The sequence below is a fragment of the Erithacus rubecula genome (genome assembly GCF_903797595.1).
Source record: "Erithacus rubecula genome assembly, chromosome: 2".
Classification (NCBI taxonomy): Eukaryota; Metazoa; Chordata; class Aves; order Passeriformes; family Muscicapidae; genus Erithacus; species Erithacus rubecula.
The window spans coordinates 59,076,927-59,093,672 of NC_136685.1; the positions used below are offsets into that span (position 1 = coordinate 59,076,927).

The 16,746-nt window shown below is 43.9% G+C and overlaps 1 protein-coding gene across 3 annotated transcripts in view; it reads left to right on the top strand.

Annotated features, from left to right (window-relative positions):
- The window catches only part of LOC306798067 (T-cell activation Rho GTPase-activating protein-like), a 43,519-nt gene extending 26,773 nt beyond the window's left edge, over positions 1–16,746 (top strand). For 2 of the 3 annotated variants that reach the window (XM_079297872.1, XM_079297871.1), the window contains exons 3-12: positions 8,368–8,409; positions 8,837–8,921; positions 9,026–9,079; positions 9,667–9,733; positions 11,172–11,344; positions 12,478–12,639; positions 13,061–13,170; positions 13,859–14,054; positions 14,573–14,690; positions 14,874–16,746. In XM_079297872.1, coding sequence (XP_079153998.1) covers positions 8,368–8,409; positions 8,837–8,921; positions 9,026–9,079; positions 9,667–9,733; positions 11,172–11,344; positions 12,478–12,639; positions 13,061–13,170; positions 13,859–14,054; positions 14,573–14,690; positions 14,874–16,051 — 2,185 coding nt within the window. In that variant the 3' untranslated portion in view covers positions 16,052–16,746. The remainder of the gene's footprint in view (positions 1–8,367; positions 8,410–8,836; positions 8,922–9,025; positions 9,080–9,666; positions 9,734–11,171; positions 11,345–12,477; positions 12,640–13,060; positions 13,171–13,858; positions 14,055–14,572; positions 14,691–14,873) is intronic. The other variant, XM_079297873.1, reaches the window with a different exon arrangement.

The following is a 16,746-nucleotide window of genomic DNA, read 5'->3' on the forward strand; positions in this document are numbered from 1 at the left end:
ATTCTATAAGGTAAGCTAAGGAAAAAAACATTGGTTGATGAAAGAGAGGATATTGTTCCCATTTGTTATTGGATTCTTCCCCTACTCTTGAAGATATGTAATCTGTGGGGTATGAAATAGGCCTTTGTCTCTTGACCAGGTACTCCAGTGTATTGAAAATGAAAGAGTAGAATTTTAAGCTCTGAAGTGATACCTAAGCCCAAATGCAATGATTTTCATTAGCTTATGATGAGAGTAGAGGAAAGGGACAAACCTACTGATTACAAAGATAAAGGAGTGATTTCTGCCTTGGTACTAGAAGTATTTAGTTCATCCTCCACCCCAGCATTTTCAGCTAAGCACTTGTCTGTCCTCTTTCAGCAAAGTGATGAGCTGAGTCAAATACTTTGGCTCACTGAACATCTCAGCATTCACACAGATGGTGTCACAGTGGTGGAAAGGAGTGTTCACTGGCTTGTCATTGGGATATAGAGGAAGTAGTCAACCTCCATACATATATCCATCCAGTCATTGTTCCAGTGATTTTTTTTTAAATATTAAATATGAAGTTTATGAAATTGGCAGCTACCTCTTACCTTCAGCACTTCTATGCTGAATATACAAGGCAAGGACCTTCTTAGGAGCTTGAAGATACAGAGTAGTTGCAATTACTTCAGTGCCATGCAGCTCTTCCCAAGATCACCCTGAAAGAATCAGCTCCTCATAGAGCATGTAGACATCAGGTGATAACATTTCTCTCTATCAGCCTGATGATTAAAGTATACCCTCTGCTGTGACCATGCTGGAGTCGCTGTGTCAGATCCCTTCCCAGAGGCCAGGCAAAGAGAGGGGAGTTCATGCTCAGAGATCTTTCTAATTACAGTCTAGATAAAATGGCAGGTTCAGTCACCATATTGAATGTTTATTTCATTTTCACATGATCACATGTTGTCATATTTTCCTATATTATCCTGATGATAAGCTGCGTGCTTAAAATAAAAATGTGTGTGACATGGCCAGAAGATGACTGCTGCATTCTGATGTGCCAAGTAGAACTGCAAAGACCTTGGATGGACACAAATAATGCCCAGGAAAATAATGTATTTTTCTCATGGGTGATGCACTTCAAAACACGGTTTAATTTGTCGAAGGTTTGACAGGAGGGCTACAATTAATGTCTTCTCTTTGCTGTGTAGCACACAGGAGGCAGGAGAGCCAATAGCTGCTGAACACTTCATAGGGTTCTCCTGTATGTACCAGTTTTCCTGAAAAGACATCAAAGCACCTTATTCAGAGCAGTGACCTTTTATTTTCAGCACATTATGAATAAGAAACTAAGGCAGAAAAAAGGTAGGCTACCTTTCAGATGTTGTATGGAAAATCAAAGGGCAAACTGAAGCATCTCCCAGAACTCACCCACAAAATCCCAGCATAAAGATGCAATTACAGTCTTTGGTTAGACTGAAAATTCCCTAATAGGGGGATTACTGTGTTGTAGCTTGTTTACATTTATGGGTGATTACTGAGCACTGAGTAAGCATGTTCAATTGTCAAAGTAATGACTTTTTCCATGCTTGTGACATTCATTAGGGCTGTTCCTTTAAGGCCAGAATGAAAATATTATCTGCATTGTTTATTTATGTCAGTATCACAGTTATGACAGGTTTACATTGCAGCACACTGTTATCCAAAGAAAACTGTGGGAATATTTGGTTCTGGAAGCAAATAGAAATGTTGCAGGGAGGAGGAACAACCACTGGGACATAGGAAAGGCCTCTCAAACTCCTCTTCCAGCAATCCAGCTCTCCTAAAACAGCCCAGACAGGTGTCAATTACTATGATATGTTGTATCTTTAAACGTTGTTTTGCTGAGCATGGCATTGGAGGTGATTAACTTAGAGCTAAAATGATTCCAGGAGGCTACATTTGAAAGATGAACTCTGGAGATTTTTGTATAATGCAATAACAGCCACTTAACTATTACATATTAAATGGAAGAAGGACCCCCTGACACATGTACCATCATCTTCAGTTTGGCATTACTAACATGATAATGACAGCTCATGTTTGTTCTCTGAATACTAAGTTCAATTAAGTTACACAAGGAAAAGATTGGTTCCCAGTACTGCACAAGCCAAACTAAGACTCTGTGGCAAATATGGATTTTGGTTTACACAAATGTTACAGCAGTTGCTGAACTGTGCATCTTTTGGCTTAATATTTTAGATCTTATGGTGCCTAAAAGAATGAGGATTCCATCTCTCTTTGAAAAGACCTTTCTCTTGAGGTACTTCTGGGATATCTAATCTTATCTGAACAAGTAACTGATCAATGGATCTAGTAAAATTTAGAGCATTTCTTCTCAACTCGTCCTGAGAGTGAGGACAGACATTTCTTTTCAGACTTGAGAAAGGGTTTTGTACCTGTATCACTTGGCCTGGTTAAAGATATATCCTCCCTTCACAAAGTTTCATACTATTTCTGAATAAGGCAGTTTGAAACTTTAAGAACACACACAGATACTGTTTTAAGAGAAAAAAAAAATCCCAAAGAAACGTACTCTGATAAGTGTGAGAAAAGGTAAGGCTCAAACAAAGCAGAAACAAACCTTTAAAAGGAAGTGGAAATGGAGAACAAATTCTTCCTTTCAAATCTCCACCATCACTGAAAGGGGAAATTGACATTGTGGCACATAGGGTACCTTCTCTACATAGTCCTTAGTGTCATCTCTGTGCTGTGACTGCAGGACTGAAAGCAAATATAGGGTCCAGAGCAGGCACACACAGGCAGAATAAGTAAAGGCACCATAATAGCACATGGTTTGCATGTCAGCAGCATAAATTAATGGCAAACTTTGCAGGAATGCGGGCCTGAAGGGAACAGCCTGACCTTCAAGCTTAGCCCTCTCCAGCAATGGGTCAAATAACTGAACTCAAAAGCTCTTTTTTTCCTCTGACTCCACTCTCACAAGGGGAAGATCCCAGCTCCTGCTTGCCCTGCAGGGTGGGATTTATCCCATTTTCCTGGCCTGGAAGTGTCACTGTGCTTTTGCAAGTGTGAAGGTGAGGAGCTGGCTGCCCTGGCTCTGGGTGTGGCACCCTCAGTGCTCTCCAGTTGTGCTGGTCAGAGCTGGTGCCCAAGGTCTGCCCTGTGGGCACCTCTCTGCATGTCCCTTCCTCCCAGAGTCCTCTTGATGCCCTGCAGCAGGAGGCAGAGCCCGTGCCATGAGAAGCATTTGCTTTCAGAAATCCTCATAAGGTAGTCATGCTTTAAAACGGGACAGCAGTACAGAAGTGGAGTGTTTATTTCAAACACTAACAGGGCAGCTGTTGCTAGTAGCAACAATATGGCAATCACCAGCTAATATGGAGATGTTTGTTTCGAATTTATCATCTTGATTTTGATGGGTGGCCAAAACTTCACAGAACATTTTATTTTGCAGTGTGTGGATGTGCATGCACAAGAGCAGCACATGACAACAAATAATCCTCTCGAAGCCTGAGGTCAAATGTACTCAGGGGAGTTCAGCTGTAGTTAGCAGAATTGTCCCTGGAAAGATTTGCTTTGCCTGACACTGCTTTTGCCTGGAGAATGGAATCTAGATGTGCAGTCATAAAAGTTCTTATTCTTGGTGAATCTTGAAAAGAGCAGATTTGAGACTGTATTATTCATGGTCTCTACTATTTAGTGTAAGTAAACTAAAGTTTAGATCTGCATCTGCTCTGTCAGAGAGGATGGGCAACTGCAATTCCTAATTACTTTGTGCTGGTCACCTCAGGATTCATGAATAATTCCCAAGTGCCACAGATAAACAATAGCAAGCTAAATGTAGACACAGCCAAACAGCAGCACAGAACCTCTGGAAAAATGGCCCATATGCACCTGCCCTCCACAATTAAAAAAGCATACATTGAACTCAGTCACCTGAGTATGAGTAAAAATCTTGAGAGATGCCAACTTAGTCTTGGGGAAAGCACCCATGAAAGAATAAAGAAAACCATACTAAAGCAAATGCAACCGAAATGGTGTCACAGGAAGGGTATAGAATACACCTTGTGCTGTATTTATAGCGTTACTTTTGACTTGTAACTTTTTCCCATGCAATAGTCACACAGTGTGTAGAAGGGTGGTGCAACCTAGCCCGCACTGCAATCCAACTTTAATATCTAATTGAGGATAGAAATTAGCTGAACAGATCTGGGAAAAACTGACAGTGCATTTTACTTTCCAAAGGCAGGTTCAGCATGACCCCAGACTCTACCTGACTAAACCTGTAGGAATTCAGCACTGGCTGGGTTGATGGTTTTTGCTCTGAATTGTTGCAGGTAGGAAGTAGAGGGTGGTCTGATCAAAGGTCTGTCTGACCTCTTTTGTGTGATCAAACACTGAACCATGGTTATGCATCCCCCAACACATTCTGGAGAGAGGTAGGAAATCAGAGCTGCCTTCAGAAGGCATCTATAAATGTGGCCTGTTTCCAGAAACCCATTTGCCACCTTATTCTTCGAATTCATGGACAGATAGTACTGAGCTTTCCCTTCCAAAAAACAACCAACCCAACAGCTTTCTGAGCTTGGCACAACTGCTTTCCTTATTTTGGTAAACGTTCCTATTGTTCCCTGGGGAGACTGAAGCTGTGGCAGTGAAGACAAAACTGGAATACAATCCCTTTTCCAATGGAGAGGCACTGATGTAGGCTCTTTCTGCTCCATATGGGCTTGAGAGGATCCCTGCTCCAAGCCATTCTGCAGTAGCCTCCTCATAGTTATGCTCCTGCTGCCTTCTTGCTGGTATGATAACAGGGCTGAGGCGAGTTTCAGGATTCATTCACACACTCCCTCCTTCCTAAAAGCCTTGGTGTCAAACATGCACAAAAGTAATAGAAATAAACAAAAGTGAGCTGTGGCTGGGGTTTTCCCATTTGTGGTTTGATAAGGAGAGAAGGAAACAGCCACTCTGCAGTCACATCTGATTTATTCTTTTGTTCTGTTTTCACTGTCAACTCCTGACTTCTTTCTCATGCCAATTGATGTTGATCTTTCATTGCTATGGTCTAGAGTCCTTCACAGAGCCACAGTGTAAGTGTAAGAGAAGAAAAGAAGAGAAAATGCCTAGCTTGACCAGAGCTCACACAGAAAGAAAATCACTATTTGGTCCATGTTTGCAGCAAGTGCATAAGCTCTCTCTCCAAAAACTGTTTGGGCAGAGGGCTTGGGAGTGGACCATAAAAGCAGGTCTGGGAGGGTGAAGGAGTTGGCTGGGACCAGGGGAAGCAGAGAATTCAAAATGATGTCTTGGCTTCTCTAAGGAAAATGCTTCACATCTCGAGGGGCAAAAGATCCAGTCCTAAAGAGGGCTGGATCCACCCAGGCTTGGCTGCTCTGTGGGATCTCCATGCTCCTGCTTTTTTTCTGGTGAATGTAAAACACTTCAGCAGAACTGAGGGAAGCATCCTGGTGAACAGCAGGGGAAGAGCTTCTACACAGGCAGTTCTTCAAAGCCCTTGCAAATCCACTCTCTCACCCATGCCCTGATCTTTGTTTAAAAACCCGGTGTGTTTGAAGGGCAGTGCATTCTCTTAGCCAGGGATGGATTAGAAGAAACACATTGACTGCAAGCAGCTCCAGGTGTACCCAAGCCACCTGCCATCTGCTCTCCTTGCCCCAGGGCAGTGGCTGTGGTACAACAAACACATTGCTCTGTCACATCATGCTGTAAGATTTGTACCAAACTGCAGGAGGAGCAGACCATAGCAAAGGTTTTCAAGTCTGCAAAGCAGAACTGGAAGCTAGGGATGGAATCAGCCTCTTCAGGGAAAGTTGTTCATATAAGGGAACTTGTAGATGTCTCATATAACAGGCCTTTTCTGTTAATATTCAGGGTGGAGGCTGGCTTTGGGCCCTACATGTGTGTTACCTTTTCCATGCTGATGTGGATGCTGTGGAGCTGCTCTGGCTGGTAGGTGTGAGAGCAGCTCTTCTGACCCTGGAAGCCTGCACACAGCTCTGCAGTTTTTGGCAGGAATCAGCATGTACTCGCTTACTGCTTTTCACAAAAACAGCCAAGATTCCCTATGTGTTGCCATACAACTACTCTGCCAAACCACAGCATTTTAAAATGCCTGCTTATTTGTAATAAAACAGGCTGCTTTAAAGTAATTTTGGCATGATTTAAATGTTTGTGGTACACACCATAAAAAAGCTATTAAATAAAGAATTATATCAAGACGGTTAAAAAATAGTTTTTCATATGGGCAGGCAGGCCTATACACACACCCTCCACATACAACAGCCATTATATCCCCCCCAGCTGTTAATGGATGAGAAGTAATTGGATAGAGATACAGCAGTGTGTGCCAGTGGACAGTCTGGTGATGTGCTATCAATGCACCCTCCATTACTGTATCTTCTCCTGGGAAACTCAAAGCACAGTGCCCTGTGTACACAGGTGCCAGAACTGTAATCTAAGCTTCTGGCCAGGCTAATCACCACCCATTAAACTCACATTTTCTTCACAAGTCACGCATTTTCCAGATCAAACCCTGTGTCAATCATGAAACAGACTGAGCTCAGAAATACATCTGTGCAGAGTGCTGGAAGTGAGGTCAAGGCAGAATTGAACTGCATAGGTCCCCTGCGAGACACTTAACAGACAGGTATGTTTGGATATACATTTAACACATGTAATGACAAATAGATGCTTCTTGTTGAGGAATCCCACTGAAACTATCATCAGTGGTGCTGCAGCTGCCAAGGAGCCTCAAAAGAAGTTCTCAGGAGAAAGTCATGTAGGATGACAATATTTCTGCAAGCAGGTGCAGCAGCCCATGGAATTTAGTTCAGAGATTACAAATGTAATGGGACTGATAATTAACAAAAAAATCAGAGCAGTGAGTAAAAGATTGGTGGTAAATGCACAGGGCTGCAGACTAACTGACTAAGATTTCAGTACATTAGCAAGTCACCAGAGTGGTGCCACTACAGGAGCATGGAAATGATGGGCCTCAGGAGGACTTAAAAGGTGATTTGCAGCAATTCCTCCCACAAAATCAGGGCAAGCCTCCATTTGCTCTTCTGGACACATCTCTATTGAACCAAAAGTGAATTTTGTGCCTTGGATTTCTGTCAGAGTCAAACAGAGATCACCTTTCTGTTCTGCATGAAACAGGCTCAGTGCTACACTGGCTGGGTCTGATGTGGTTACACAAAGAACAACTTTGAAGGTGAGTTCAGCAGCTGATGTAGCCATTACGTGCATCTGGAAGGCACTGTGCTAAGGCAGCCCCATCCTCTGCACTTGTGAAATGGAGCATCCACGAGGGAAGCAGCAGAAAGGCCACAGTTCCACAAGTGTGCTTTTCACCTCTATCCACTACTGCATGGAACCCTGACTCTTGGCCTTAAAACTCCTCCTTTTCACTAGATCAGCAGATTGGCACCCGAAACAGGGTTGCAATTTGCCTCAATAAATAAATCAATAAGTCAATAAATCAATAGAAATTATATTGTGTATTTAACATCAAACCTGGATGAATTTTCATAATGGCCTGGTAGAGTGAGTGCTGTATTCCTGATATGCCCAAGTTTGGGAGCAGTCAGCAACAGAATGATACAGGTCAAGCAGAGGTAGATTTTTCCTAGATTTTTTTATCTCTTCAGTTGAATCAAATGTTAATATATGCACACAAATATATTTTATTAAAATTTATTTTAAGTGAGACTTTTAAATTACATATTGTCATACATTGCTACATAACAACACTACATCTACAGATGTCCAGTACCTAGATTATCAAGAACTACTTAGTACTGTCAAAATGTGTATCTACATCTGCTTGTAGACAGTAAACTGTTGCAATTAGCTTTCTAAAAACTATGAAGAAACATTTCTCTGAATCTTGTCTATTCCACCTCCCTGTTGTTTTCACTGTTCTTAGTGTAGCATGATCTGGCAGTGCGTATTAAACCTGCCAAATCTAATGTCTCTGAGCAGTCAAAAGACAGACTGTACCCACTGCCCTTTAATGGTAAAAGAAGCTGCCTACACTGCAGCCCCCTCTGCACATCTCACCTCATGCTGGTGATGATAGCTGGAACCTTTACCTGGCAAGTGGCTCATCTTTTCCATCCATAACAGCTACCAGAGCTTCATTTTTTTTTCTTTAAGTGGGGGAAACCCAAAAAAGTAGCTCCTCTAAAAGGAAAGAGGAAGCCAGAAATTTGGTAGTGTCTTGGTCCTGCCCCATGATGCTTCTTCCTGCTGTGAATTTCCATCTGCCCCTTCTGCATATATAAGGCAGCACACGTGGTATACACTGTTTAGTCGCCTGCCTCTGTCCAAAGGATTAGTAGCAGTGGGGAGTGATGCTGTTTCTCCTTTCCTCTGCAGTTCACGGGAAGTGAAGGAGCTCTGGCTGGACTCACTTCTTGGGTAAGTACTGCCTTTGAAAAATCTGCAGCATGGTGGTTGAAATCAGTGAAGAGGTTCAGATGCAGCTTCACAGAGATGTACAAAAATATACATGGGGGAGAGGTGCACCCACTGCTAAGCATAGCTCATGGGCAGAGCTGACTGAGTTGCTCAGCCTCGGGTGTACAGATTAATGACCATAGTAGCTGTCACCACTTGCTCACTTTCTGCATGGATTAAAAATGGAAAGCTGCTTTTATTTTGTTTTAATCTGGAAGCAGATAGGGCAGCAGGGCTGAATGCCCTTCTGGAGAAGGGCTTTATGGTTTACTTGTGTGGGAGATCTTACTGGTTCAGGATCATACATGCTAGATTGGTTTGCAGAGAAGAAAGCCAAGAAGGGTGCAGTTTTGCTAGACTCTTTGTCCATTCCATGTTCAACAAACAGGGAAACAAAAGGACTGAAAGAAACCAGAGTGTCCAGAGCTCCTCCGATCAAACTCCTAATGAAAGTGTTAAGCAGCTGTAATACCGTGAGTATCGTAATTATTTCAGCTCTTCAACATAGTGACTATGAAAAGCTCTAATTTCTCATAGTATTCAGTTACTCACAGACTGTCTTTGTTTTCTTGCCTAGTCAAAGACAGTAAATGCTGGGAACATGGAGAGTGTGATTGAGTGCCAGACCGAGGTAAGCAGCCCTTACATTTTCCTGGATCTTTCTTGGGTACTGGTGTGAGATACCTCAGGAAAGCAGGGGTGGCTCCTGCAGTAGCTGCGGGCTGCTGACCCTCAGCCAGGAGAGGGCAGAGCCCTTCACAGGCAGCTCTGTGCCGCACTGAGCAGAGGGAGCAGGGCATTGCTGTGGGCAGTCTGTGCATTCTCCTGGCTCACAAGGAGCTTTGCTCAGGGACCTTGCAGGCTTCAAAGACATCAAGGCTCCCCAGAGGAGTTTGGGAGGAAATTTCCAGTGCCAGGGGAGGACACAGAAAAGGTGGCTGTGTCCAGCTATGACATCTCTGGATCAAAAGCACAGCTTGAAAAAGAGCACAGAGTTGTGACTTGCTGGGCACAACTGGGGTGTCTGGCTGCAGTTTACCACGAATCCCTCTATTGGACAGCAAGGCAGTGTCAGTCCTGGGCCAAGACAGCTCTTTAGCCAGTGTTGGGCTTGTCTGGTATTCCCCAGAACCTCCCCAGATTTCTGAGGAGCTGCAGCAACTTACTGGTGATTCTCACTACCGTGGCAGCTCTGTAACCCTAAGATGCTTTTTGCAGGCTGATGCCAAGAAATGTCCCCTGTCAGTCCCAGCAGATACTGAAGATGGACCTTGCCTCTCAAATGGTGAGCTTCAAAAACAAACTGAGGAACTGCCTTCTTATATAATGCTTGCAAGCTGGCGCTTATGCAAAACCACCCGAAACTGCCTGCTCCCCCTCCCAGAGAGCAAGCCACAGTCCCCACCCAGGAGAGGGCTTAAGCCCTGGAGTGCCACTCATTTGCAGATTACTTCTTTCCTATATGCTCAGTGGCAGAGGTGACAGTGCTGAGTGCCAGAGGTCTTGTATTCCCATTCCCTGGACCTCAGAGCCAGGTTTCATTATGTTCCCTAGAATCAATGGGAAGTAAATGTGTTTCTTTCTCACTCAAGCATCGCCTTTGAGGTGTGGCACTGCAAGTGAGTACTGAGTACTGTACCAGCTGCTGCACACCAGAGCAAATAAACCCTCTTGGCAGCAGCACTAGCACTTGTTTTTTCTCACCATGCAAAACCTCAGCACCTGTAAACAAACCAGAGCAAACCATTAACAGGGCAGGGTCAGATTTGGAGCAACCAGTTTTCAGCAGTATCAGGAGTCAGTATTTTATATTACATATTATATTAGGTCACCTTCTCAAAATTTTTAACCCCTACCTAGAAAGAGCTTATGCTAAGTCACAAAGAGAGGTCCTCAGAATTTCTCATCTGGGTAAGACGACTTCATTTTTGAGTAGAAGGCATGACATTTGTTGCAAAATTGCAGAAGGCAAATCCTTTAGAAAACTTTCTCAAAAAAGGTTCCTTCTCTCACTGTTTGTGAAAGAGGAAAAGAGGCACACCCCACCCCAATACAACTATCACCTTCAAATTCCTGGCCCTCTTCTTTATGAAACAGATGCAAAACCCATGCTAAGAGACTTCTAACCCTGAAGCCAGTGAGCGCCTACTGTGATCCCATCGTCTGGAGCAAGTATTACATTCCACTGGCTGGGGACAAGAACTAGGTATAGAAGCATTGTCATTAAAGCTGGCTTCAGAGCTGGCAGAGCTGGAGCCATATGTCTTCATTTCAGGCTGTGTAAAATGTCAAAAAGTAGGAGCCCCTACTTCTCCTCTTGCCCTAAGACTGAGGCATAATCAGACCATGAAGTGAAAATTGTTGTCATTGCCAGCTGCCCAAGTGGTATATCTGCCTCAAAGTTATCAGAGAAACTACTGTGATATCAAAAATCTCCATAAATGTTGTTTGTTCTGTGCTTTCTACACACCCACTCTCTAAGAAGAAATGTGACAAGGAAAACACTCAACCCAAAACAGGAAAGGTGGTGGCCTTAGGGGGATGGCCACAGTTTTACAGTTTAGGCAGTTGTTTCCCTGGTAACCACTTAGTTGTCTCTCAGTTTCTCCCGGTTTGGTTTGAGTTGTTTCAACATACATCTGCACCACATAGTGCTCTGTTGGTTGTTTTTTTTTTAATTTTTTTTATTTTAAATTGATCTTTTGCTCTCCTTTTACTTGCAGCAGATAGAACAAAGAAAAGAAAGAAGGTGATATCACAGTCATTTACTCTGAGACGAAGCCTTACCAAAAGAAATTCCTCAGGACAGCTAGACTTGGATGCCAAAATCACTCTGTTTGGCCATCCTCTGGCACTAATCTGTGGAGAAGATGACACACTGCCCCAGCCAATCCAAGTAAGGAGATACTGTTATAGTGGAACTGTTTACAAAGGTCCAGAGTGTCAGGACAAGGAGGAAATGGCTTCAAACTGACTGAGAGCAGGGTTAGATTGGACATTGGGAAGATAGTCTTGGCTGGAGGATAATGGGGTTACCCAGAGAAGCTGTGGCTGCCTCATCCCTAGAAGTGTTTCAGGCCAGGTTGGATGGGACTTGGGGTCTAGTGGAAGGGGGGTTGGAATGAGATGATCTGTAAGGTCTCTTTCAGCCCAAACCATTCTATGATTCTGTGATACCTCTGACTTCAGTGAGAGACAGGATACCCAGTACTTCTGCTGCATCACCCAGGAGATTATTTTGGTGTTTCCCCTATACACACATCCCTGACAAGCTCAGGGCCCATTCCAGATATAGAAAGAGTCAGGTCTGAGGGTTTTGTCCAGCTCACCCAACACTAACTGGAAGTAACTCAGAGTGTAGAGAACTCGGGACCGGGAATGGAAGATCTGCTTCTTAAGAGAAACATCTGTGGTTTTAAAGAAGTAATGTAAATAAATCTTTCAGCAGGATAAATTTCAAAGGATTTCATATTTCCACGAAAAACAAGTGTTCATCTATGGACTGCCACCAAAAAAAAAAAAAAAAAAAAAACAAAAAAAAAAACAAAAAAAAACCCAAAAAAAACCCCAAAACCAAAACCAAAAAGCAAACAAACAAACAAACAAACAAAAAAACCAAAAAAACCCCCTAAACAATATCTTCTGGATAAAAATGGTTTTGTAACAGTTCTTCCACTGAATTGGCTTTCCCAAAAGTCATACATTTGTCTCTACTAAGTAGTATTTGCCTGACTTATGAGAGGAGGATGTGAACTAAGATCTAAGCCATCCTTTGCTTCCTTCTGGAAGTAAGCAAGGATGACTCCACTGAACTTAGTGGAATTCATCAGTTCAAAAAGAAGGTGGATTAGGTGAAAATCAAGACTAGTTCCCATGTAATGTAATCGGAGCAAGAACTACATACTGAACTAATCAAAGTGCAGTGTACTTCCAAACAATTTTTCTTCTATTTCTAAACAAATGCTCAACTGCTAAATGCCTTCATCCAAGTAACTATTGTTCCATTTCTGTCTGATTTTTTCCCTGCAGGATCTCCTAGCCATATTATATATGAAAGGACCTTCTACTGAAGGGATATTCAGGAAAGCTGCCAATGAGAAAGCACGAAAGGAGTTAAAGGAGGACCTAAACAAAGGCAGGAATATTGATCTGAAAAGCAAATCTGTGCACCTGCTGGCAGTGGTTTTGAAGGTAATTCTGAGCTACACTGGTGGGAGGACATTGCTAATATGCACAGGCACAATCCAATGCTCCAAGCTGACCTAGGAGGGACTTTTGGCTAAAGCCACTACAAAGCCAGACTGATTTCTTCAAGCTTAGGAAAGTTTGGCCATTTGCATCTGATTGTCAGTCCTATTTGCTGGGTTGCTGATTTCCTAAGGAAACTCACTTTGTCCCCTTGTTCAGCATCTTCCTAGGGAGCAATAATGAAAGATTGGGTGAAGGAAAAGCAACTGAAAGCTGTTACCATACTAGTGGACTGCGCTGCTCTGTCAGTGCTGATGGTCAGATAGCTTAAGTCAACCTGCCTCCTAAGAGAGCCCAAGTGACTGTAATACTCTCTCTGTGCTCAGTAATGTGAAAACTTCATCTAAATTTCTTGGCCTTGCAGGATTTTCTCCGAAATATTCCCTCCAAACTCCTATCAGCTGACCTCTATGAGAAATGGATACAAGCTCTAGAGAAGCCAAGCAAGCAAGAAAAAATTAAAGAATTGAAAGAGTAAGTTTTTCAACCACGAAATTTTGCAACCAGTATGAATGTAGTGGGATGGCAGCTATGTAGAGACAAACAATGTCTTTTGAAATCAAAAGTCTAATTGAAAAGCTTGTCATTTATATCACTTTGCTATTGCTCCATGGGGTTTGGCTTAGGGGACTCCAGCAGAAGCACTTCCTGAAGTTACTTGAGATTGCTTTATGAAACCACCAATGCAGGAACAGGGCAGAGGTTGCAGTGCCTCAGCTAACACAGTCACAGTGCTGTGGGACAGGCACAGACATGGAGCCTTCCCATCTGCTGGGGGTGAAGTCAGGCACATGCAGACCACCACTGTGCTTTGCTCTTTAGGAACAGGAGCTGTGGGGCAGACTGGGAGTGCTCTGAAAGCCCCACAGCACAACCACAGGCATTGGGAAGCCTCCAGTGACATCTCCTGATGTCATCCCATCTAGTCCAGGACATGGGCTTCTGCAATGCTGCCTTTCAGTCAAGATCCTGTAATTCAAGCTCTCATAATTAACCACACACTCAGCTGCAGATGGGGATTTCTGAAAGATACAGAGAGCACTCACATGCCCCTTTCAGGAGGAAGTGGTGTCGCTCTAAGTTTAATTGAGACTTGCTCAAATCAAGAAGCAGAGGACACTGCACCATCAGTTAACATCACATTCTGTTTGTGTTCATGCAGGGTGGCTGACCTGCTGCCGAGACCAAACCTGGTCTTGCTCAAGCTCTTGCTCTCTCTGCTCCACCACATCAGCCAAAATGCTGAGAGCAGCAGGATGGATTCCAGCAACCTGGCCATCTGCATTGGCCCAAACATGCTGAGCCCAGGGACGGACAGTGAGCTGCCGCTGGAAGTGCAGAAGGAGATGAATGACAAGGTGAGCTGAGCTCAGCAAGCAGCTGCTCCCTCTGGGGCAGTTCAGAACCATCCACAGGGATCCCACTGCCATTGCAGCAGCTGAACAGAGCAGCACCCCTGGACATTGGGGGTGCCCTCAGCTCAGGTGTCCCTCACCTGCGATGGGATGGGCCAGACTGCCCCCATCTCGCCTCCTCTGAGCAAAAGCAGCAGCTGCTCTGCAGCCCCTAAGTCACAGCACAGCTCCTGCAGACCTTGCCTGTGGAGGGCAAGGGACACCTGTGGCCACTGTCACCCCTGGGCCCTCGGGCAGTGAGGCCAAAGCTGTGGCTGATGGTGTTTTGTCTGCATTGGGGCAGATCCATTTGTCTGCAGCATCAGCTTTATGCCCCAAGGTTGACTCACCCTTGGAATTTTAAGCCAGGATTCTGGCAGAAGCCACCTGTTCTGTGCTGTCCTTCCTACAAAGATAGCAGGCAGGGTCAAGAAAGAATCTTCAATATATCTTGACTGAAATGAGCTGTTTTCTGTGTGCAGGTGACGGTGTTGGTGGAGTTCCTGATAAACAACTGCTTGGAAATATTTGAGGAGGACATTGCCTTCCCTGCCTGTGCCTTGGCTCAGGACTCAGCAGAACACACAGACAGCTCCACAGGTATGAGAAAGGGCTGGAGATGTCACCAGCTGGGGCTGCTGAGCCAAATTACTGAATTTGATATGTGAATATATCTTTAGAAACACAGAGGATTCAAGATTGTTGAAGCCCACTTCTGAACTCTCTGTGTTTCTTTCATCCCTGGCTGGCCAGTGAAAACTAATATCTGCTTTCTCCCCACAGAACAACTGTGTTCAGCTAATCAGAATGACTCTGCCTATGACAGCCCAGATCCTGAAGCAGAAGGCAGCCCCTGTAACTCTGAGATGGAGCAGACCAAAGAGAAGAGTGCTACTGTGATCAGAAAATATCCAACAAATATCTCTTCCCCTTCACTGACTAATTTCAGAAATGACATCAGTACAATGGACAGGAGGTACTCAGAATCAGACCTGTCCTTCCAGAACTGCCTTGATGACACAATAAGGAAACAAAGGCTTAACAAAAGTGAGGACAATTTTCCAGTTCAGCAGAAACAGCTATGGATGGAGACACTAGAGGAACGTCTTGCAGGCTTACCTTCACAATTATCAACAGACTCCCTACCCAAAACATCTTCCAGTTGCTCCCTGGAGAGCTCTGATGGCTCAGTTTTCACCAGCTCCCCAGTAGTTTCGCCCTCTAGCCCCAAAAAAACCTTTTTAAATAGGCCTCAGTCCTTTTCTACCAAGCCCACTGAAGACTGCAGTACACCTAGCAGAGAGATTAAAAAACATTCCATGTCATTCTCTTTCTCAAACCGCAGGAAAACACTAATAAAAACCCAGAGTTGGGAGACTGCAAAAACCACGTTTTTTCAGAGGGACAGTTTCACAAAGAAAGAAGATCAGTTCTCCTGCAGAATTGTCCAGGAGGACAGCCATAATGATGACAAATTATCACCTGTGGAGTATCAGCAAAGGCTCCGTCTCCGGTCAGTTGATGAAGTGTTCAGAGAGGTAGACCAGAAAAACCCTGCAAGACCACCCTCTTATGAAGAGGCTGTTAAAAACTGCCTGGCCACTCAAGTTCTCTCCCAAAATCTCACGGTTCAAACTCTGAGATCAGCAGTGTCAAACCAGGATGCTTTGCTGCCTCATCCACGCAGCTACAGCGCACAGGACACAGCATATATGGATCTGAGGGATCTACGCAGTGCCAGAGTTTCTGCAACAAAGGATTCTAACATGGAAACTGAAACCTTCAGCATCACTGTAGGAGTAAACTCTCGTGTGAATTTACCTGTGACCCCAGGAGTCTACCGGATGAGAGCCATGTCTGAGTCCTATCAGAAGAACAAACTCGAGTATGTGGCTCGGAGGTGCAGCCAGCCGGTTTTTGAGGTGGAGCAGATCCAGTTTGCTAAGGAGTCCTATGTTTAAAATGCTTGTCCTTCCTCTTTGCACTGTACAAAGTAAATATTGTAAAAATAGACATCTTGCTAATCATTTGTAGGATTTTACTTTCAAGAGACAAAGAATAAGCTAGCTCTGCATGAACTTTTTTCTGAAGTTTCAGTCAGCTTGACATGTCACATGCTTTCACCACAAGAGTTGTTTTCTGGTAAAGACCTGTGTATCATTATGTAAAAATGTAAGTTAGTATGCTGTACATAAACTGTTGTGTGAGAAGAGTAGTTAGCCAATGTTGTATTTGTTTTCTTGAAATGACAATTAAAAGGTTGGCAGGTCCAAAACCTGTCTCACCATTTTTCTTTTCTGTATGGTCACAGACCCTGTACCATTTTTCATGTGTATATGTGTGCCAGGCTGATGCAGTGCTTTGCTGATTTTCTGCATTAAATGTGGGCTGGCAGTTGCCCCAACAGGAGAAAAAATATTCTGTAATCTAGACCACTTCAGCAGTCTTCCATAAATTGCCTGAACCTGCTGCCATTCCATCTTCCCACTTGCTGATGGTAAGAATGATCTCACCACTTAGGAGCATTAGTGTTGTACTGATCCTGGGGTTAGAGCCCTGTGAGGTCATTATGGTATGAAGGAACCTTCATGTGTCCTGAGGTGCTTTAGACTGAATAAACTGGACAGAAGAATAAAGGAAAAGCAAGAAAGCAGGC